Raw genomic sequence first — 23,007 nt, 5'->3', positions numbered from 1 at the left:
TGCTTCTTTTAGTATTTATATCTATATTCTTAATAAACATGCTTTTAGTGCTCTTTCTTGGTATTTCAGCTTTAAACTTTACTGAATTCTTCTGACAGAAAACAAAAGTTTAACTTAGTTACCTTCCCCTCCCTACTATACTTTTAGCATAGTGTTATGTGTTTACAGTGTTATATTTGTAATAGTTATGATGCAGGTTTGATTGTGACAGGAAGCCAAAATATTAATGCCTTAAAAAAGATAGAAGTTTGTTTATCTCTCAGGTAAAGGTTCAATCTGGTATGGCAGCTATGCTCACAAAGTTGTCAGGGACCCAGGTTTCCCTTGTCTTCTCAAGATCCAAAATGGCTAACTACCCACCAGGTCTGTACTCCAATCAGCAGCAAGGTTTCCTTTAACTGTACAACCCAGAAATTTTATCACTTTTTTTTTTTTTTAATTTTTTTTTTGAGACGGAGTCTCGCTCTGTCGCCCAGGCTGAAGTGCAGTGGTGCGATCTCTACTCACTGCAAGCTCCGCCTCCCGGGTTCACGCCATTCTCCTGCCTCAGCCTCCCGAGTAGCTGGGACTACGGGCGCCCACCACCGCGCCCAGCTAATTTTTTGTATTTTTAGTAGAAACGGGGTTTCACCATGGTCTCGATCTCCTGACCTCGTGATCCCCCTGCCTCGGGCTCCCAAAGTGCTGGGATTACAGGCATAAGCCACCGCGCCCGGCCAGAAATTTTATAACTTTTAACGCTTCATTGACCAGCACTTAATCACATTACCGCATCTAGCTGGGAAATGTAGTCTTTATTTGGTAAGCTTAGTCCCAGCTAATAATTCCGTTACTATAGAAGAAGAGAATGGAAATTAAAGGACAACTAGCAGCTGCTGCCATAAATACTATATAAAAATTAGTTTACATTGAAGCTTCATAGCGTGATTACATTTCTTGTCAAGTTTATGATTGTTTTGTCATTAGGCTATTTTCAAGTTAATCATTACCTCATTTTTTTTCATTTGCTTAGTCTATAAACCCATTTTAATTACTTTTCCAAGCTCAGACAATATGACCAAACTCTGACAAAAATACCATTTTTATGGTTTTATAATATTTTATAATATCTCTTATCAAGTGATCCATCAGTTCCTTTTTTTTTCCTTAAAGGTATCTCTCTGGGGGTTCACCATCCTCTTGTTCTGATTGATACAAACTAGTTGCTCTTTAGGTCTGCTCCATAGTTTTTGTCTTGGGATATTGCTTTGTCATAAACATGAGAATTTGCCTCTTTCCTGTATGTATTATTTCCTCTGTGGTTTTGGGTGCTTTGATCTTCCTTTATCTTAAATTTTTTGGTGATTAACATCCTTTCATGATTTCCTGAGATAAATAGTTCATAAGAGATAGAGACCCTCCATACCAGCCTGAGCATTTCTTTTACCTTTAACGTGACTGTCTCTAGACATAAGTTGAAAATATATTTCTCTCAGATGTTGAAGGCTTTGTAACATTGCCAAGATTCTTGTGATGTTATTGAGAGGTCAGATGTTGCCTTAGTTGGTGATCCTTTGTAAGAAATCTTTATTTTCTTTCTGGAAGCTTTTGATCTTTTATTATTAATATTATTATCCCTGGCACTCTGGAATTTCATGATGTGCTTTGGGTTTTCTTTTCTTTCACTTGTTGTGCTTACCGTGTAGTGTGTTCTTTTATATGGAAATTTCATGTTCCTGAGTTTTAGAAAATTTTAAAAAATTTCTTGAACTTTCTTCTTATTACTGTTATTTTTTAAAGTTTTTCATAGAGTCAAGGTCCCACTGTGTTGCTCAGGCTGGTTTCAAACTCCTGGCCTCAATTTCCTTGTTATTTATCTTCCTGAAGGGCCAATGGGTCAGATGTTGGACGTCCTGAACTGCTCCTTTAATTTTAAAAACATCTTTTATCCTCTATATTAATTTCCTTTTATTTGTGTTTTTCTACTCTCTAGATTTCTTCAACTTTGTCTTCTAGACTTCACTGAATTTTTATATCTGCTTTCACCTTTTTGTTTTCCAGGAGTTTTTTTCTTGTTTACTAACCTTTTGTTTTATAGCATCACGATATTTTTATTTAATTATTTAATTAGGTTTTTAAGCAGCTTTGTTGAGATATTATTAACATGCAGTAAACTATTTCTATTTAAAGTATGCATTAGATAAGTCTTGACATATGCATACAACTGTAAAACCTTCACCACAATCAAGGAGTAAACATATCTCAAACCAGAAAAAGTTTCCTTGTGTCCCTTGTGAATCCCTCATTTGCATACCTCCAACTGGCACCTCCATTCCCAAGCAACCACTGATCTGCTTCCTCTCACTATTATCCTAGCCATTTTTCATGGATACAATGAAAAACTTCTTAACTTCAGAGATTGCACTTCTGCTCCCTGCATTATCTTTCCTTAGTGATGTTCTTGAATGCATTCCTTTTTGCTGTTTAATATTAGAGATTTTACTCAAATATCTTGTAGATCCTAGGATTATCTGTTTTTATTTAAGATGGAGACACCAAAAAACTGATTGGAGGTTATATACGCATGAAGGCTTGTAGACTTACGGTCTTTATACTGAGGTCATTGGGTGGCACCCCTCACCTTCCCCAGATTGTATTATGTAACTGGGTTTTGTTCTCCCTTAGAATAGTTGGCTTTTCCAGAGTAATCTTTAAGTCTACTGCGTAGGACATGTAAGCACGATGCCAGTAGCTCAGGAACCAAAAGGAGATAAAGGAGAGGCTGGTTATCTCACTGTTCAGAGTGTAGAATTTCCCTTAATCCCACTGTTTGTGGTATGACACTTCACCATCCACAGCGCTACTGCCTTAAGTCCAAAGCCTCAATGCTTGGTATCTCCAGAAGGGCAACGTCACACCTTCTACTATGTGAGTAGTGGTCTCTGATTCTGTGAGGTGGTGGAGTGGACAGAAGGGCTAACTGTTCCTAAGTAGATTCTCAAGGAATTCTCCTATTTTCAGCTTAATCCCTCTCTCCAGTTTATGATACACTGGTGTCTCCAATTCCTGAGCTTTTCCAAGGTATCTCACTCAGATCGGCTTGCTTTTTGCTGGCTTCCCTGCTGCCAGCATTTAGGATTCAGTTGTCTCTACTCTACTAAGTCAGTTATGTCTTCCACTTTCTTTGTCTTTGTCTCCTTCCTTTGTCACTTTTTCTTTCTTTACCTTCATTTCAGAAAGGTTTCTGAAGGGAACACAAATAAACACTTATGTTTAATCTTGCATATTTGTCCCTTTAGGGTTTTTCAAGAGAATTCTTGAAATTGAAAAAGCTGTCCTTATTCTCTCCTGGGAGGAAAAAGCCATCCAATTCTCATCTTTTCTCTCAAGGCAGGGAATAAATGTAGGCTGGATATGCCATCTTTGAAAGGTTACTCACCCTGGGCTACACCTTTGGTTAAGATAAAGTATAATAATGTATTTAATTTATTAATTTGTTGAATGTTATAGACAAGCAAAACCTTGTATATGGTATTTCTAAATATGCTTCACAACTATCCAAGGAGTATGATGCTCCTAGGGACATTGGCCAGTATTCACTACAGTGTTTCTTTTTTTTTTTTTTTTTTTTTTCTTTTTTTGAGATGGGGTCTCACATCACCCATGCTAGAGTGCAGTGGTGTGATCTCGGCTCACTGCAACCTCTTCCTCCCGGTTTCAAGCGATTCTCCTGCCTTAGCCTCCCAAATAGCTGGGATTACAGGCACATGCCACCATGCCCAGCTCATTTTTGTATTTTTAGTACAGACAAGGTTCCACCGTGTTTGCTAGACTGGTCTGGAATTCCTGACTTCAAGTGCTCCGCCCTCCTTGGCCTCCCAAAGGATTACAGGCGTGAGCCACCACACCTGGCCACACTGCAGTATTTCTAACTAAAAAATTATACTTCTCTAGGAATCTGATTCCAAATCTTAGTCTTCATGAAAAGAATTATCTTCATCCGTAATTAAAATACTTTATTGTACCTCAATTATTTTCAGTAGGTACACAGATGTCATATAGTGAATCCGACATCTTTTTAATCTGTGCAAAGAAATTGGGAGTTGTTTACATAGTCATAATCCCCTGACACTGAAACTAGAGTTGTTTATAGTCAACACCAACACTAGTACCTTTAAGTAGAAGAAGACTGATAGGCTGATCATTTTCACTGTATTTGAAGCCTCCCAAAGTCCTGTGGAATTTTTTTTTTTTTTGTCTCTGCAAATATAGACTAATTGCCCTTTCCACAGGAGCCATTTATGTTAACATCCATTTTAAAAAGGTCTAACATTTGTATAATACATTAAAAATTTGTATAACACTTTAGAATTCTTTTGCATGTGTGTTCTTCATGAACCAAGCTTGTGTACAGTGACTTGTTTTGTTTTTATGTTTACTAAGGAGTCATTTCCCTTTTTCCACTTAAGGATTTTATAGTCATTTATCCAAAATGTTAATATTTTGTTGTTCATTATGCATTTATAGCTGGCTTTACTTCTAATGATCTTGTTTCCCTTTTCTTTTTTCTTTTCTAACTATTTTCCCAGGAATCTAACAAGATGGGAATGCAGTCCTTTAGTCTGATGAAGCTCTGTAGAAATAGCGACCGAAAACAAGCAGCTGCCAAATTTTATAGCTTTCTTGTCCTAAGAAAACAGCGGGCTATCGAGCTGAGCCAGAGTGCTCCCTATGCAGATATTATAGCTACAATGGGACCAATGTTTTATAACATGTGAAGGAAACCCAGACATATAGATTTATGTCATCACTGGAATTTCTGTGTAGATTGTTCCGTTTAATGCAGAAGCCATCTGGAAGCAGCTGAAGGTCTGATCCATTTCATAGATAGGCTGACCTATTTCCTCTCTGTAGTTCAGAATAATCATAGCTAGAATTGGAAACCTACATGCTTACAAAGAAATACTTTAAATTCTGTTTTGTTTTGTTTTTTGTTTTTTTAAGGACAAAGGCCTCACTATGTTGCCCAGGCTAGACTTGAACTCTGGGCTCAAGTGATTCTCCTGCCTCAGCCTCCTGAATAGCTGGGACTACAGGCACATGCCACCATACCTGGCTCAGAAATACTTAATTATAGCTAAGTAATTTTTTTTTTTTTTTTTTTTTTTTTTTGAGACAGAGTCTCGCTCTGTCACCCAGGCTGGAGTGTAGTGGCCAGATCTCAGCTCACTGCAAGCTCTGCCTCCCGGGTTTATGCCATTCTCCTGCTTCAGCCTCTCGAGTAGCTGGGACTACAGGTGCCCGCCACCTCGCCCAGCTAGTTTTTTGTATTCTTTTAGTAGAGACGGGGTTTCACCGTGTTAGCCAGGATGGTCTCGATTTCCTGACCTCGTGATCCGCTCGTCTCGGCCTCGCAAAGTGCTGGGATTACAGGCTTGAGCCACTGCGCAGCCAGTTAAGTAATTTTTTTAACTTAGCTGATTTGAATATATAGCATTTATCATTTCCCTGACTTGAATGTTGCATTTAGCATACATTTAGGATGCATTTTTAAAATGCTATATGTTTTTGACAAACATTCAAAGATGTTTCTTAAAAGGCTATTTTACATTGGAGTATTTACTTGAATTTTGTGGGGTTAATGATGAAAACTTCCTTATTTCTACACAGACAGTTTATTTGATTGCAATGCATATCATCCTTGATTTGACCTAATGCTATGGTTTTTAATCCAACATTTTAAAATTGAAGAGTTACAAAGCTCATCTTTGCTTTAAATTACCTGTGTGGGTTTTAGTCTATTTATAGGTCATTTAACCTTTTTATTTACTATTTAATGAGTATTATAATCACCATTAATGTGTCAGCAAAACTAAATCTGCTTTTTATGTTTAAAAAAATTAGCAGACACTTGTTCCGCATGTTGTTTGCAGCTACAGTCTAAGTAAAGATCACCAAAATAAATGTTCTTTTGCTTGGCGTTTACCAAACATTTTTGACGTTAAAACTGTTGTTTTCCTTTTTTCTTAATTGAAATTTGAGTTAGGACATTTTCATATTATGCTCTGTGAGCGCCATCATACACTGTAAAGTGAAGCCTATGGTACTCATTAAAATGTTGTTGTATATGGAAATATGCTGCAAACAACAAATTCTAAATAGCCTCTCTAAATGTATTAACTATAAATTTTAAATGGCAAAATTGCCTTTTTAAAATTTCTTTTATTTTTTAAATTAACATACAGAAAAATTGACTTCTTAATTTTGGTGCACAGTTCTGTGAATTTTAACATATGTATAGAGTCCTGTAACCATCTCCACAATTAGGATTCCAGCAGTAACATCACCCTAAAAAATTCTCTGTGTTATCCCTTTGTAGTAACACCCTTCCCCCATATAACATCTGGCAACCACTCTTCTCCATGACTGCACTTTTGTCTTTTTGAAAATGTCATAAAAATGGAATTATATAGCATGTAACCTTTCGGTACTGGCTTCTTTCACTCATAAATGTCTTTGAGATTCATCAAGTGGTTGCATGTGTCAGTGGTTTATTCCTACTTATTGCTGAGTAATATTCTGTTGCCTAGATATACCACAGTTTATTTATCCATTTACCCATTGAAAGATATTTAAGTTGTTTCCAGTTTTGACAATTATTAATAGAGCTTCATACATTTGTGTACATTTTTGTGTAGATACAAGTTCTTATTTGTTTAGGGTAAATATCTAGAAATGGGATTGCTGGGTCATATAGCAAGTATATGTTTAACTTTAGAAGAAATTACGAAATTATTTTCCAGAGTGGATGTACCATTTTGCATTCCCAGTAACCATGTAAGAGAGTTCCAGTTGATTTTTTTGTTTACTCTTTATTTTGAGATAATTGTAGATTCACCTGCAGTTGTGAGAAATAATACAGAGATCCCATATATCAGTTTACCTCAATGGTAACATCTTGCATAACTTTAGTATAATACACAACTAGGAAGTTGGCATTGACAGTATCCACCCAGCTTATTCAGACATCACCAGTTTTATATGCACTCATTTTGTGTATGTATTAATTCTATGCAATTTTATCACATGTGTAGGTTTGTGTGGCCACCACCATAGTCAAGAAACAGAACAGTTCCATCACAAGGATCACTTGTGCTACCCTTTGTTAGCCACAGCCATCTCCCTCCTTACTGTCCTCCCTGGCTCCTAAAACCCACTAACCTGTTCTCCATCTCTATAATTTTGTCATTAGCACAATAACTTTTATGGATTAGCCTTGTATCCTATGAACTTGCTAAACTCACAAATTAGTTCCAGGTGTTTTTGTTTTACATAAATGGAATTAAACAATGTTTTGCCTTTTTTTTTTTTTTTTTGAGACAGAGTCTCGCCCTGTCACCCAGGCTGGAGTGCAGTGGCACAATCTTGGCTCCCTGCAGCATCGACCTCCTGGGTTCAAGCGATTCTCCTGCCTCAGCCTCCTGAGTAACTGTGATTACAGGGGCGTGCCACCATGCCCGGCTAATTTTTTTGTATTTTTAGTACAGATGGGGTTTCACCATGTCAGCCAGGCTAGACTCAAACTCCTGACCTCAAATGATCCACCCGCCTTGGCCTCCCAAAGTGCTGGGATTACAGGTGTGAGCCACCACTCCTGGCAATGTTTTGCCTTTTGTATCTGGTTCCTTTCACCTAGTATAAAAGTTTCAGGTTTTATCCATGCTGTAGAATGTATCTGTAAGTCACTCCTTGTTATGGCCAAATAATATTCCATTGTATGAATATACAACATTTTGTTTATCCACTCATCAGCTGATGGACATGTGGATTGTTTCCACTTTTGAACTACTATGAATAATGCTGCTATCAACATTAGTACCTACGTTTTTGTGTATATAAGTTTTTATTTTTCTTGGTTATATACCTAGGCATGGAATTACCAGGTCACATGATAACTTTATGTTTAACTTTTTGAGGAGCTGTCAAACTGTTTTCCAAAGTAGCTGCGCTATAGTACATTTCTACCAGCAATACATCAGAGTTCCAATTTCTTAATATCCTTGACAATACTTGTTATTGTCCCTTTTTAAAATTATAGCAATCCTAGTGAGCATCTCATGGTTTTGATTTGCATTTTCCTAATGACTAATTATGTTGAATATCCTTTCATGTGGATTTGCTAATAGTTTATTGAGGATTTTTGCATCTGGTATTGGTCTGTATTTTTCTTTTACTGTCTTTTTCTGGTTTTGGTATCAGGGTTATACTGGCCTCATAAAATAACTTAGAAAGTGTTTCCTCCTATTTTATTTTTCTACAATAGATTGTGTGTATTTGTGTTATTTCTTCTTGAAATAGTTGATAGAATTCACCCATAAACAATCTGGATCTGGATATTTGTATTTTGTAAAGTTTTTTTAACTATGAATTCAATTTTTTAAATAGAGGTAGATTATTCAGTTATTTATTTCATTTTGAATGAGTTTGGGTAGTTTCTTATTTTAAGTAATTGGTCTATTTCATCTACATTGCTGAGTTTATGTGTGTAGAGTTGTTCAGAGTATTCCCTTATTATCCTTTTAGTGTCTGTGGGGTCCATAGTAATAACCTCTCTTTCATTTCAGACATTGTTAATATGTTTTCTCTTTTCAGTTGTGCTAGAGGCTTATTAATTTTATTGATCATTTAAAAAGATTTTCTCTTTTGTTTTTCTGCTTTCTGTTTCATTTCATTTATTCCTGCTTTTACATTTATTATTATTTTCCTTTGACTTGCTTTGGGCTTATTTTGCTCTTTCTAGTTTTATTAAGGTGGAGGCTTAGATAACTGATTTGAGATCTTCCCTCTTTTCTAATGTAAACACATAAAGTTCTATGTTTCCCTCTAGGCACTGCTTTAGCTGCATCACACAGATACTTATTGTTATATCTTCACTTTTGTTCTGTTAAAAATATTTTCTAGTTTCCCTTGAGACTTGAAGGTCTTTTACCTGCAGATTATTTAGAAGTATAGTATGTTCAATTTCTAAGGAATATTTCCAGTAATTGATTTTGAGTTTAATTCCATTATGATGAGAGAACATGCTTTAAATGATTTCAATTCTTTTAAATTTATTAAGATTTATTTTATGACCCTATACTAAGTTGAAAATTTGTGTATACGTTTTGACTCCCCAACAACTTAACTACTAATAGCCTACTGTTGACCAGAAGTCTTACCTATAACATAAACTGTCAATTAGCACATATGTTGTATATGTATTATATCCTATATTCTTACAATAAAGCAAGCTAGAGAAAAGAAAATGTTATTAAGAAAATCACAAGGAAGATAAATATATTTTCTATTCATTAAGTAGAAGTGGATCAACATAAAGGTCTTCATCTTCATGGTCTTCACATTGAGTAGGCTGAGGAGGAGGAGGAAGAGGAGGGGTTAGTGTTGCTGTCTCAGAGATGGCAGAGTCAGAAGAAAATCCACATAGAAGTGGACACACACAGTTCAAAGCTGTGTTGTTCAAGGATCAACTCTGTTCTGCATTTGTTAGGTGGAGTGTTCTATAAATGTCAGTTGGACCTAGTTGGTTCATAGTGTTGTTTAGATCTTCTACATCCTTGTTTATTTTGTCTACTAGTTCTATCAGTTACTGAGAAGAAATGTGTCTTCAGCTATAATTGTGGATCTGTTTATTTCCCCTTTCCATTCTGTCAGTTTTTGCTTTATATATTTTGAAGCTCTTTTATTAGGTGCGTATACATTTATAATTATTACATCTTCTTGGTGAAATGACCCTTTTATTATTTTATAATAATTATCTTTATTCCTGGTAATATTTTTTGCTCTGTAGTCTACTTTTTCTAATATTAATATAGTTATTCCATCTTTCCTTTGATTAGTATTTGCATGGTATATCTTTTTTTATCTTTTACTTTTAGCCTACCTATATCATTCATTATAGTTAAAGTGAATTTCTTGTAGACTGCATTAAATAATTTTCTTATCCATTTGGATAACCTCTATTTTAATTGAAGTGTTTAGATCACTTATATTTAATGTAATTATTGACATTTTTGGATTTTGGATTTTATTTATTTAGGATTTTTGGATTTTTTTTTTTTTTTTTTTTTTTACTGTTTGTTCCCTTTAATTTGTATTCCTCTGTTTTCCCCTTTCTTGCCTTCTTTTGGAATATTTGGAATTTTTTGGAATTCCATTTTTACTTCTTTTTCTTTTTCTTTTTCTTTTTTCTGACAGAGTCTCACTCTGTTGCCCAGGCTGGAGTGCAGAGGTACAGTCTCAGCTCACTGCAACCTCTCCCTCCCAGGTTCAAGCAATTCCCGTGCCTCAGCCTCCTGAGTAGCTGGGATTACAGGTACACACCACCCCACTCAGCTAGTTTTTGTATTTTTAATAGAGACTGGGTTTTGTATTTTTAATAGAGACCTGTTGGCCAGGGTTGTCTTGAACTCCTGGCCTCAAGTGATCCACCCACCTCTACCTCCCAAAGTGCTGTAATTACAGGCATGAGCCACTGCACCCGGCCTATTGTGTTGTTTTTTTTTTACCATATTTTTTGGTTATAGATTTTAAAAATAGCTATTCTAGGGGTTACAAAATACATACTTAACTTTTCATGCTCTACTTAGAATTGATATTTTACCACTTCAAGAGGAGTGTAAAAATCTTACACCATATAGGTCCCTTTGTACTGTAAAGGAATATACATACTCCTCCTTTATATTGTACTTGTCTTATCTACATACATTAAACCTCCATCAACAATTGTTACTTTCAACTGTCAAACATATTTTAAAAGATCAAGAGAAGATAGCCTATTAAATTTACCCAAATATTTACCATTTTTGTTCTCCTTCCTTCCCGATGTTCCACATTTCTTTCTCATATAATGTCCCTTTTGTCTGAAGAATTTAATTCAGTAGTTCTTTTAGAGCAAGTGTGCTGGCAATGGATTATCTTCATTTTCCTTAATTGGAGAATGTGTTTATTTCACTTTCATTTCTAAAGGATATTTTTGCTGGGTTCAAAATCCTGGTTGACAACTCTTTAAGCAATTAAAAAAATTTGTTCTATATTCTTCTGCCCTCCATGGTTTCTGATAAGAAATCCACAGTTATTTAAATTATTATTCCTGTATTTTTTTTTTTTTTTTTTTTTTTTGAGACAGGGTCTTGCTCTGTCACCCAGGCTACCCTGCAGTGGTGCAGTCAGTCATGGCTCACTGCAACTTCGACCTCCTGGGTCCAGCAATCCTCCCACTTCAGCCTCCCGAGTAACTGGGACTACAGGCAAATGCCACTACACACAGCTGATTTTTGTATTTTTTGTAGAGGTGGGGTCTCGCCATATTGCCCAGGCTGTTCTCAAACTCCTGGGCTCAAGCAATCTGCCTCTTGGCCTCCCAAAGCGCAGGGATTACAAGTGTGAGCCACTGCATGCAGCCTATTCCTGTATTATTAATGCATCATTTTTCTCTGACTGCTCTCAAGATCTTGTTTTGTTTTTAATTTTCAGCAGTAACTGAAAACTATTATTATTATCATTATCATCATTTGGTTTATCCTCTCTAGGGTTCACCAGAATGCTGGAGTTTGGAGCTTTATTTACTCTGTTCTGCTTTGCTGCCTACTTTCCACAATTGAACTTGCATCTGGGACCAGGTGGTAGGAGGACAGAGACAAAAAAACAGCAGGGACTCACCCTCCCTCAGGACTACAGCTACTTTTATTGAAGAAGTTTCTCCTCCCTCAGAGTTTTAGACACCTGTGTCTGCTGTCACAGATACCACTGCAGGATGGCCTAGAGACTGGGTCATGAGACAATGGAGAAAAGATTTGAAAGGAGAAGAAAAATGATATCTCCCACATACTCTGAGCATCAGAAGTCCCTTTTCCTGATCTTCAAGTCAAAATTAGGGAGATTCTTTGGGAGCTTTCTCTTTATTGAGCCCCAATTCCAGATTTTGATCTGCCTTGAGACCAGGCCAGAAGTTATAGGAATAAATAAAAATGATAAATTCACCAGTAGTTCAGTGGTAGGGTATGTCAAATTCTGGCTTCTTCCCCAATGTGCCTGCTAGTATTTTGTCTTCAGAATCCTCAAATAGCTGCTGTATGCATTTTGTTCAGGTTTTATTGCTGCATTCTGTGGGAGAGTATGCTTAGCCAGAATTGGAATAAAATTGTTTTTGAAACTAAAAAAAATTTTTTATGTATTTTCACCTAGTCCAAAACAAAACAAAATTACTAATTTCTTAGGAATAATTTTGTTTTATATGCATAATCCTCGTTTGTTGCAATTTACATTATAACTAAACACAGTTCTCAATCATCTGCTTCCTGATGCTAAAGAGAATACTGGCTAACACCATTCCAGATGGGAGTAATGTGAGTGAAGGTGCTCTCTTACTTTGGGGAAGTTCCTTGTGGAGATTTCTGGGAAATGTAGTCTTCTAAGTATCAAGCAAAACAAAACAAAAAACCCCACAAACATACACACATGATGATGGGACAACCAGGCATGGTGACTCAAGCCTGTAATCCCAGCACTTTGGGAGGCTGAGGATTGCTTAAGCCCAGGAGGGAGACCATCCTGGGCAACATAATAAAGTCCCATCTCTGTTAATAAACAAAACAGCATGGGAACAGACAAAAACAATTTTAATGACAATCTCAGAAATGTTCTCCTGCTAAACATATAATAATTACATGGCTTCCTTTGGTTTTGCTTTAAGTGTAAAAATGTCACTTATATAATTTCAGTGAGCGTTAGAGCAGATAAAACATTTTATCAATTAACTTGCTAATATAGCGTTAGGTGTTTTAGACAGAAAGCCTCAATATTTCACATGGCTTTTTCAACTCGTTTCCTATTCCTGCTACAATTGCTCTGCCATGTTTTTCTGGAAAACATAATATAATAATGGCTATCTGATAGGATACAGTTTAACTGAATACTGGAGAAAATAGAATCAATGTCTCCTCCAAAATTTATTAGCATTTGTTGCAAAAAAGTAATGGATTTATTGCAGCTCAGAAATATAGGAAAATATTTGACTGTGAAAAGCAACAGTAAACTTAAAATAATTATTTTTTCATGTACATTATCAATATTAACTATTTCTCACCAGGCCAGTACTGCAGAGTCATGATGTAAATCAGCGAAGGCACTTCACAAATTCTTCTCTTGGAAAAGTCAGCTTGGCGCAGAGAGTGGAGGGTACCAAGTTCAGCACCAGCGAGAGTAAACAGACGTAAGGACTTAAGAGCCTTAAGAGACTTAAGACAAAAAGACTTCCAGGATGGCATCTGGCCGAGTGTTCCCATAGAAGACTGGGGCTGGGCACAATGTGTGCTTAGTCAGTATTTATTGAGCTCCTACTATGTTAGGCACTACTCTGGACATTGGAAATATGGCAAGGGAAAAAAAGTGCCTTCCCTCATGAAGTATACATTCTAGTGGGAGTGACAAATGACAAATAGTAAATATACACTATGTCAGCTGGTAATTCAATATAGCAAAACTAGGGGCAAAGGAGATGGAGAGGAGGGAGTTAGTATTTTATGTAGAATGGTTAAGGAAGGCCTCCCTGAGACAGTAACATTTGAGCAGAGACCTGGAGGAAGGGATGGATTGAACCATGTGGCTCTCTGGTATGCTCTAGGCAAAGGGGACAGCGAATGCAAAGACCCAGCAGTGAGGCCTCAGCAAGAAGGAGAGTTTGATGGGAGAAAAGTGAGTGATGGGGAGAGCCATGTAAGATGAAGTCAGAGAGCTGGAGTAAGATAAGGGCATGTGGTGGAGAGCGATACAGAAAACCACTGGATGGTTTAGAGCAGAGTAATGGCAGATCAGACAGGGCCGGTTCAGAAAGAAGGAGCCCAATCTCACTCACCTACTTCCCACACATGAAGCAGATAAGAAACCAAGCCCAGAAGGTGAGTTAACTTACATAAAGTTGTATGGCTAGAAACGGAAGGGCTAGGCAGAAAATCCAGTTTTTTGGAGTTTTTGGTCTTGTTGTTTCCCCTGTGATATCAGATGGAAGACAGAGGGAAAAGAGCCACAATGAACATTTTAAGTTGTGATTGCTTATCTCTCCGAGATCTTTCCAATAATTCACCTTTTTACTACTTCAAAGGAAAACATTTCCATTTTCAGGCACTTAAGATTCCTGCTATCATTTTTAGTGGCCCAAGCGCTTGCCATTCACATTAAATACCCCTGATACTCAGACTTAGTTTGGGCAATGAAAAATGTTCCTAAAGGCTTTTATATAAAAATTACTATTTAACTAGAGCCAACTATGTGCCAGGGAGTGAGATTGGTATCATCACCCCATGTTATGGAAGAAAAAGCTGAGGCCCAGAGAGGTGAAGGGACTTGCACAGGGTCACACAGCTGACCAAGACTCTTTCCACCATGCCAGATCGATTGCCCAGCTCAAAATACCGGCTGGTGTGTAGGTGGGAGCCCCCGTTCCCCGTGTGCTCGTTGTCTCTGCTCCCAGGCCCTGTAGAGCAAGATACTAACTATCTCTTTAAGAAGGAAAGTAAAGACGGGCCGCTTACGCAGCTGCCGGCGAGCCGCCGACTGGCTGGTCCCCTCCATCCACCTCACCCTCCCCGCCCCTCCCTCCCGGCAGCCCCAGCCCCGGCGAGCACCCAGCTAGCCGCCTCCTGCAGGGGCTCGGGAGAGCAATTCGGCGGCCCTGGCAGGGCAGCTGAAGCCATGGAAGCCTCCGCAGGTGATGACAAGGACCCCGGGGACTTCCAGGCCCACCGCCCAGCTGCACCCGCCGCAGTCCAGAGTGCCAAGTGCCAGGGGGTGGGGTGGGGGCCGCGGGCCGCGAGGAGGAGGGGACGGAGCGCCCGGCAAGCAGCCTGCCCTCCAAGCCTTCTGGCTGCAGCGGCCCAGCTGTCAGCGGCCGGGGGCTCAGCTGCCCGTGTGTCCCCCGCCCGTGCTCACCCGCCCCGGTCTATCTCTTTTTCCTAACCCCGCAGGTCGCTGATCAGGGCCAGGCGGCTGCAGCAGCGACTGCAGAGGCGCTGCGCCAAGCTGGGCCGGAGTGGTGCGAGCCGGCTGGGCTGCGGAGGGCGAGTGGACTCAGGTGAGGAGGCCGCGGCGGAGCTGGGAGCTGGCCCCACCACCGCGGCAGGTGGGGGCCGCTTGTAACCGCTCGCTGCGGTAGAATCCCTTGGAGGGCACCAGCCTAAGAGGGGTTAATCGTGACTCATTCTTACCCTCCCTTCATTCCCCTACATCCCTTTAAGCGCTTCCCTCCCTCCCCCTCCTTGAAATGTACGAATTAGAGGGTGCTGATTGCAGCAGGGAAGATGCCCAAAGTGGGCGATTAGCAGGTTTTTAGGGAACCCACCCCCCAATTTTTATTTGTCTTCCTCTTCTGGAATTTGGCAAACATTTAAGCTTCTCTTTTCCTTCTTGGAGGAGGAGCAGGGGTACCTGGGGATGGGAGAAGGATGAAACCCCACACCCACCCCAAGGTCAAGTGCCAGTGACTGCTTCCGTCCCATCTTTCCCTCTGAGAAGCATCAGGGCCCTGCAGTAGATCTGGGGGAAAAAAATGCCCGTAAGTCCTAGAGTGGACGATCTGAGCCTCAGTGTCCCTGGAGCTTCCCTGGGGTATGAAACCTTCCACTCCCCAGCAGGGAGCTGGGCTGTTTGCAACACCTACTAGCCTGGGGAGCCCCATATTCCCTTTCCCAACCCTGCAGACTGAAGGAGAGGCCGGTCACATGCTGCCTGTTTCTTCTGCCTTCTCTGCCCATCTGGTGGTGTCGGGATGGGCTGGAGGAGCTTCTCAGAAAAAGGTGATCTCTGCAGGCAGAGTTGTGTAAGAAAAGTGCCAGAGATTGGGGTTCTAGGCCCTTAACTTGCTAGTTGGCCACAAGTAGCCATCTTAAAATTCTTTAGGCGTGGGTGTCTGTCTGCTCATCTGTTAAATGCAGGAATTGGAATAAATGATCTGTATAATTTTAGTATATCACTCAAGCAGCTTTTACATGTCAGGGGAAACCCTCTGCTAAGGCAATTTAAATTTGGGTCCATGAAATAACTGGGGTTTCCTCAGTTGATCTCTTTCAACTCTGACTTCTTAAGTGAAACACTGACCTTGTGGGCCTGAAGGAACTGGAGGTGCCAGACACTCTTATGTTGACATCCCTGAGCTGCTAAGTGACTTCCCTTCCCCCAGCTTCAGTTTCTCCATCTGTAAATCTAGGGGTACACCCCGCAGAGGGCTGATGTGAAAATTAAATGAGATGTATGTGGAAGCACCTAAAATAGTTCCTGTGCCTGGCACATAGTAGGTTCTCAGGAACTCAGGACTTGGGAGATGGACTGGGGAAAGAGAAGAGGTGGCTGCTTTTAGTCCTCTTCTCCTGCCCCTCCCCTGCCTGTCTCTTCCACACCCCTGCAGATGGTGTCCCTGCCAGGGGTAATGAATGCTGAAGTGTATTGGGCCACCAGGCTGAGGGCCTAGGCAGCAACATTTCCACTGCAAGGGTTGTGACATCATTCTAGCAAATGATGGTCCTAAGGAAGCCTGTAGCCGAGCACCGGGTTTGGAAACTCCTGGCATCCAAGGGCGGAGTCTCTGATGGAACAGAAGAAGCAGAATCTTGTGTGCTGGCAGCAAGGCAAGGATCAGGTCTTCCGGATCTCACACGAATCCCACTGTGGCTCTCTTGCCCTCCCTGGAGTGTCTCCCTAGAGTCACCCTGAGGCCAGGCAGTCAAGTATTTGGTGCCTGTATTTTTGATTCTTTATCTTCCTTCCTGCTGTCATTTTCAGCCTAGCACTCAAGCCTTTCTCACTCCTCTTTATTCCACAGATACTTCCTGCATTTTGACAGCATGATAAAGGAGGTTATCCATAGGGTCGGGTGCAGAATTTTGCTGCTGCACCATTTGGGCCAAAAGAAGTTGTCATGTCCCCCCACCCCCACCCTAAATTCCTGTTTGGCAGAGACCCTGTCATTTTCCTTTCTGTGTCTGCAGTCTCTGGCCCATGAGTAGGCCCAAAGTAGGTGCTCCATAAGTGTTGAATGAAACAAACTTGAGGAAATTATGTCCCTAAGCCAGCTAGGTTAGGGAGAAACTGTGGGAATGTGTTGATTGTATAGGTGAAAGCCATTTTAAGTGTAGGACATTGTCCAGGTTGTTGGTTGTTATTATTATTGCTATTACAACTACTGTTATTATTGCTATTGCTGGTGATTAACAGATGCTTTGCCTTCTCCTCTAGGGCTCCTGACTAGACCAAAAGGGGCCAGATGTGCCTGGGTGGGTGGTGATGTTGGCAAAAAGGGATCCAGATGGTGCTGGCTGGTGTGAGATGACTGTGAAGGGAGGAGGATTGGGAAAGGAATGATTCTAGCCATTTTCTGTGTTTGAGGGAGGGAGCAGATAATTAGAATCAAGTGGGCCAACATGGATATTAAGTAGAAAGTCAGGAGACCCAGGTCCCATGTCCCATTGAACCACTGCTTTATTATGTGACCTTTGGCCAGTCAGGCCTCCCCTCAAGGCCTCGCTGTGCCCATCTATATAATGATGGGACTGGACTAAGTGATTTCTAAGACCCCTTCTGCTTCTGATATTCTGTCAAGTGGATTTTGTTAAATAAGAATCGGACAATTATTATTACCCTCAAAGTCATTTATGGAGTCCCAGACTATTAACTATCTCAGGTAATCCTTAAAGAAAACTATGCCTATTTCAAAGATGAGGAGACTGAGGCTTGGAGAGATTAAGTGACTTGCTCAGGATTGCACAGCTAAAACTGTTACCTGACACCAGGTCTGTCTGGATCATCCTCTTCCAAAGGTTTCCCTGCCTCTTCATGCATACCTTGCTGATGCTGTGAGTTGTGTGTGCACTTGCAGGTGTGAATAGGGGTTTGGAGAAGAAAAAGCTGTGAACAATTTATAGTGGGAGATCAGGCATTTCTCCCAGGTGATTGTTGCAGGGTATTTCCTGGTTGAAAACTGTGTGAGCCAGGAATGGAGAGTTTTCCTTTCACCATGAGCTCTGCTATGCTGATGGTTGGTGGATGCCCCTTTACTGAGGATGATGGTTAGGCCTGAATGACAGTCAGGACAGACACATTTTTAGTCTTCTTATGTGTTGTGCTCTGTTTTACACAGGTTCAATAATTTACTGCTCAGATCATCCCATTATGTAGGCACTATATGTAAATTTACCCATTTGTATAAGTGAGAAAGCCAGGGTAGAGAGGCGAAGGGTCTTATGCAGAGTCATACAACCAGTGTGTCATAGAACCGAGAAAATGTTTAGCTGGAAGTACACTGGACTGGGTGTCCAAAGGGTTGCTTTTAGTCTGAGCCCTCTTAATAACTGAGTAACCTTGGGTCAGCCAGTTTCCCTCCGAGAGTTCCCATCCCTCAAATGATCTGCATGCATCTACTGACTCTAAAAGGCCTACATGCAACCTTGTTCCAGTATTGGAGGTGGAGGGGATTCCTGAACTTGCTAAACATTGATCAGCGTTTGTCCTTATTTATTAGCTAGGCCCTGGGCTAAGTGCATGCATGCAGGAAAGAGTAAATGGTGAGTCCTAGTTGCAGGAAGCTCATATCTAACAGAGGGAGACAGATACCTAAACATGCAGATATGAGAAAACATCTGGAAGCTATAAGACATACTGATATGTGTGTGATGGGAGGGGACAGGGAGAGGGGAATGATCTTTCCTACTGAGTAGGTCAGGAAGGCTTTAGAGAGATGATGCCATTGTTATCTCTATTTTTGGCATTGAGCTTGTGAATAATAATTTAATAATAATAGTAAAGGGTTGTACTCGATTTAGAATGTTTCCAAACAGCCCTAAAGACTTATTGGCTCCTGTCCTCATCGATACACAAGGTGGACACAGAGTCTCGGGGACCATCCAAGCTCACTCTGTAGCACAGTTTCGATGGAACTCTCCATTTGTCCCAGGTAGACCAGAACCTTTCCTGTCCTTAGAGACTTCTAGAAGCAGGATTTTGAAATTCCTCTGACAAAGACTGTCTTGTGCCTATAACCATCTGCTAGGCTTGGGGAATTCTTCTTCATTTCTATTCTAGGCATCCCACCTGCCTGGAGGAACACCTAACACCTGAGAGGTGAAGTCATTTGCCTAAGATTACTTAGCAGGGCTTGGTTCATAACTCTGGCCTAATGGGGATTGCATTTCTAAGCCACATGGGGTCTTTCTACATTTAGGCCACCAGAGGCCCCGGGTGCCAGTTCTCCATTTGATGGGCAGCTGGTGCTGAGGGAAGTCTCAATGCAGGTGGTCTGAAGCTCAAGCCGAGGGCCTTGGAGAGGCTGAGGCCTGTGTGCCCCAGGCTGCTTTGCATTAATGGACAGATATTTGTGACATGTTTGTCACATGCTCAGCACTGTCCTCTGAATTGAGGTGCTGAGCCAACCAAAAGGGAGTGGCTGGAGAGCAGCCTGGCACAGCCGGAAGAGCCAACACTGAGGAGTCAGGAGACTTGGGTCCTCACCCCAGCTCTGCCATTGACCCACTGGGTGGCCTTAGGTCAGACCCTTTGCTTTTCTAAGGCTGCAAAATGGGAGTCACGAGTGATGATCTCTAAGAGCCCTTCTAGCTCTGAGTGGCTAACAATTCAGAAACTCTTTTTTCTTCTTCTTCTTTTTGTTTTTTGGAGGCAGAGTCTTGCTCTGTCACCCAGGCTGGAGCGCAGTGGTACGATCTTGGCTCACTGCAACATCCGCCTCCCGGGTTCAAGTGATTCTCCTTCCTCAGCCTCCTGAGTAACTGGGACTATAGGCATGTGCCACCATACCCAGATAATTTTAGTATTTTTAGTAGAGACGGGGTTTCACCGTGTTAGCCAGGCTGGTCTCGAACTCCTAACCTCAGGCAATCCATTTGCCTTGGCCTCCCAAAGTGTCTTTCTTCTGTTCTGTAATGACTTTGGGGGTAGAAGGGTGGATAGGATACATATAATTGTAACTTGAGGAATAATAAACATAACAAGAGGCATGAACAAATGCTCTGTGGATTTGCTGGAGGGAGAGGGCTTGGGAAAGGCTCAATTCAAAAGCCACCTCTTCAAAAATAGCATGATGCAGATATGGTTAGATGAAGTTATGAGTTTTTGTTTTTTGTTTTAACCAAGAGGAGTAACAGAAGATTGCTGTCATACTGGTACAGGAAGTCTGTAGCAGAGTAGTGGGTCTTGGACTTAGATTTCACAAAGATCAGTGCATTTGGGAATCCATCCTCAGTTAGCTAGCTTTTTTTTTTTTTTTTGAGACGGAGTCTCGCTCTGCCGCCCAGGCTGGAGTGCAGTGGCCGGATCTCAGCTCACTGCAAGCTCCGCCTCCTGGGTTCACGCCATTCTCCTGCCTCAGCCTCCCGACTGGAGGGACTACAGGCGCCGCCACCTCACCCAGCTAGTTTTCTGTATTTTTTAGTAGAGACGGGATTTCACGGTGTCGGCCAGGATGGTCTCGATCTCCTGACCTCGTGATCCGCCCGTCTCGGCCTCCCAAAGTGCTGGGATTACAGGCTTGAGCCACCGCGCCCGGCCTGCTAGCTTTTTATTTTACCAGATGAGGACATTCAGATGACACGTAGGGTTCTCTTTATTATCACTGTCATATAATAAGAGAAATATTTTGTTTCTATTATTTTAATATTTCTATTCCCCCAAGTAATGAGGCCATGTTATCAGGGGAAAAATGGTATTCCTTCAAATTGAATACATTTTGCTTTGTTAAAAACTCACTGCATTGTCTGTATTTTCCTCATTTTGCCACAGACTAGTGTTCTCATGTTTGGCTCTGAAGTTGGGCTGCTGGGGTTTGAATCTTGGCCCAGTTATTTTTTCCCTCTGTTTCCTCATCTGTAAAACTGGGAAATGATGTTGTCTCCTAAGGTTATTAGGAAGTCTCTACACCAAAATGAAATATGGTAAGCAAGGGATGTCAAATGTAGTTGTCTACAAAGGTAAAACAGGCTGGTTGGGCTGTTTGGGTATTGTAGCAAATTGGAAAGTGCTTGCTTGAAAGAGGCAGCTGCTATCCTGCTCCCACCATTCTTGCCTACAAGAACGTGTGCCCAATATTGTCAGATCTTCTGATTTATAAGATAGAAATCTGCATTTTTTGTGACATCTCCTAATTTTTAAAAATGTAGCTGATTAGCCAATATTTTTAAATGCACATATTAAAATGTGTGTGTGGCCGGCCATCCATTTGTGACCTCAGATGTAAAGTTTTAGATGCTGGGCACATAGTGCTCAGTCATTATTGGCTGACCCACAGATGAAGGCAGAGAAAGGAAAGAAGGCTGGAAAGGCAGCCTAGGCCAGGGAATGCCTTGTTTGCAAGGCTAGGGCATTTAGCCTGACTTTGGCAACTTGTGATCTTCTGCTTCTGGCTCCCCCTGCTTCACAGGCCCTGGTGGTGTCCCTTCCCTTTCGGCAGCAGTCAGGATTGAGTCTCTGAGGATTGAGGCCTCCAGATACCTCTGTACCCCTTGAAGCTGGCCCTGGCCACACCTCCCTACCACAGGGTCTCTGGAAGCTTGGTCGGCAGCTTCAGAAGAGGGAACTTGGCTGGTGGCCTGTGCAGCCTGGCACAGAAGCCACCTTTGAGAAAGAGGGGTGGAGAGAGGCTCCTAGCAGGTCCTCAGTGGGTGGGGTAGTTCCTGTTCTTTGGAAGCCATGCTGGCCTTGCAGCAGCACTTCTGCCTCCCTCTCCTTGGGTTGTGCTGTGGTCTGGACAGCAGGCAGTCTGTCTGTGGACAGATCTCACACATGGTCCCTGCAGAGGAAAAGTTGGGATCTGGTTGCAGAGACAGCCTAGAGTATTCTTAGAGAAGGACCTCAGAGGAGCTCTTAATTAGCAGAAGGAACCCTACTACAGTTTCAGGGCCTTCTAGGATTCAGATTAAAGCCACTGATGACAGTTTACATTTTTTGTGGCTCCAATTAATCAAATATTCATCAAGCACCTGTCATGGTAAAGTTCTATTCTGGCCATGGTGAAGGAATTCAAAGAAGTATTTATATACATTCATTCAACCAACGTATACTGAGGATCTGCTCTACACACAGGCACCAAGATGTGGTCCCTACCCTCAGGGAGCTATTCAGCCTGGTTGGAGGGAAGGTATGTGGGTGGTGCACAGGGCCTAACACATAGAAATATTAACAACAGCTGCCCTTTGACTGTGTGTCTTCTGAGTATGAGGTGCTAGCCCTCATTAGCACCTATTTTAGAGGGTGGATGGGGATTTAATGGAATCTTCATCTAAAGCACTCAGCAGTGTGCCTGCCACACAGTGATATAGCTGCGTTATTGGTAGCCTGGAAAACTGGGCAGATGCAGAAGAAAGGCAATATACAGATGGGTCAGAGAAAAAAAGAAGCAGTCAACCAAGCCGGACCCACTTAGCATATGTTATCCTTGTTTTTTTTTGAGACGGAGTCTCGCTCTGTCACCCGGGCTGGAGTGCAGTGGCCGGATCTCAGCTCACTGCAAGCTCCGCCTCCCGGGTTTACGCTATTCTCCTGCCTCAGCCTCCTGAGTAGCTGGGACTACAGGCGCCCGCCACCTCGCCCGGCTAGTTTTTTGTATTTTTTTTAGTAGAGATGGGGTTTCACCATGTTAGCCAGGATGGTCTCGATCTCCTGACCTCGTGATCCGCCTGTCTCGGCCTCCCAAAGTGCTGGGATTACAGGCTTAAGCCACCGCGCCCAGCTATGCTGCAGTTTTTTAAAAGCCTCCTAAATTTCAGGCTGAAAACAACAAAAGTTTAGGTCTGTCTCATGCTACATGGCTTTTTTTTTTTTTTGAGACGGAGTCTCGCTCTGTCACCCAGGCTGGAGTGCAGTGGCCAGATCTCAGCTCACTGCAAGCTCCGCCTCCCGGGTTTACGCCATTCTCCTGCCTCAGCCTCCTGAGTAGCTGGGACTACAGGCGCCCGCCACCTCGCCCGGCTAGTTTTT

General features: G+C 41.5%; 2 protein-coding genes across 8 annotated transcripts in view; both read left to right on the top strand.

The window, feature by feature from the left end:
* The window catches only part of RAD21L1 (RAD21 cohesin complex component like 1), a 35,626-nt gene extending 23,426 nt beyond the window's left edge, over nucleotides 1–12,200 (top strand). For 2 of the 4 annotated variants that reach the window (XM_017944936.3, XM_009216421.4), the window contains exon 14: nucleotides 4,569–5,016. In XM_017944936.3, the coding sequence (XP_017800425.2) occupies nucleotides 4,569–4,757 (189 nt within the window). In that variant the 3' untranslated portion in view covers nucleotides 4,758–5,016. Of the gene's footprint in view, nucleotides 1–4,568; nucleotides 5,017–11,567 lie in introns of those variants that run through there. The other 2 variants (XR_652425.4, XM_017944937.3) reach the window with 2 other exon arrangements.
* Nucleotides 12,201–14,633: 2,433 nt separating this feature from the next.
* The window catches only part of SNPH (syntaphilin), a 42,871-nt gene continuing 34,497 nt past the window's right edge, over nucleotides 14,634–23,007 (top strand). For 3 of the 4 annotated variants that reach the window (XM_003904946.4, XM_009216423.3, XM_009216422.3), the window contains exons 1-2: nucleotides 14,634–14,743; nucleotides 15,000–15,106. The gene's annotated coding sequence lies outside the window, so the exon portion shown is untranslated. The remainder of the gene's footprint in view (nucleotides 14,744–14,999; nucleotides 15,107–23,007) is intronic. The other variant, XM_003904947.5, reaches the window with a different exon arrangement.

This window comes from Papio anubis, chromosome 16, assembly GCF_008728515.1.
Source record: "Papio anubis isolate 15944 chromosome 16, Panubis1.0, whole genome shotgun sequence".
NCBI lineage: Eukaryota > Metazoa > Chordata > Mammalia > Primates > Cercopithecidae > Papio > Papio anubis.
The sequence above is the reverse complement of the archived record's forward strand: the minus strand, read 5'-3'. Positions and strand labels throughout refer to the sequence as shown.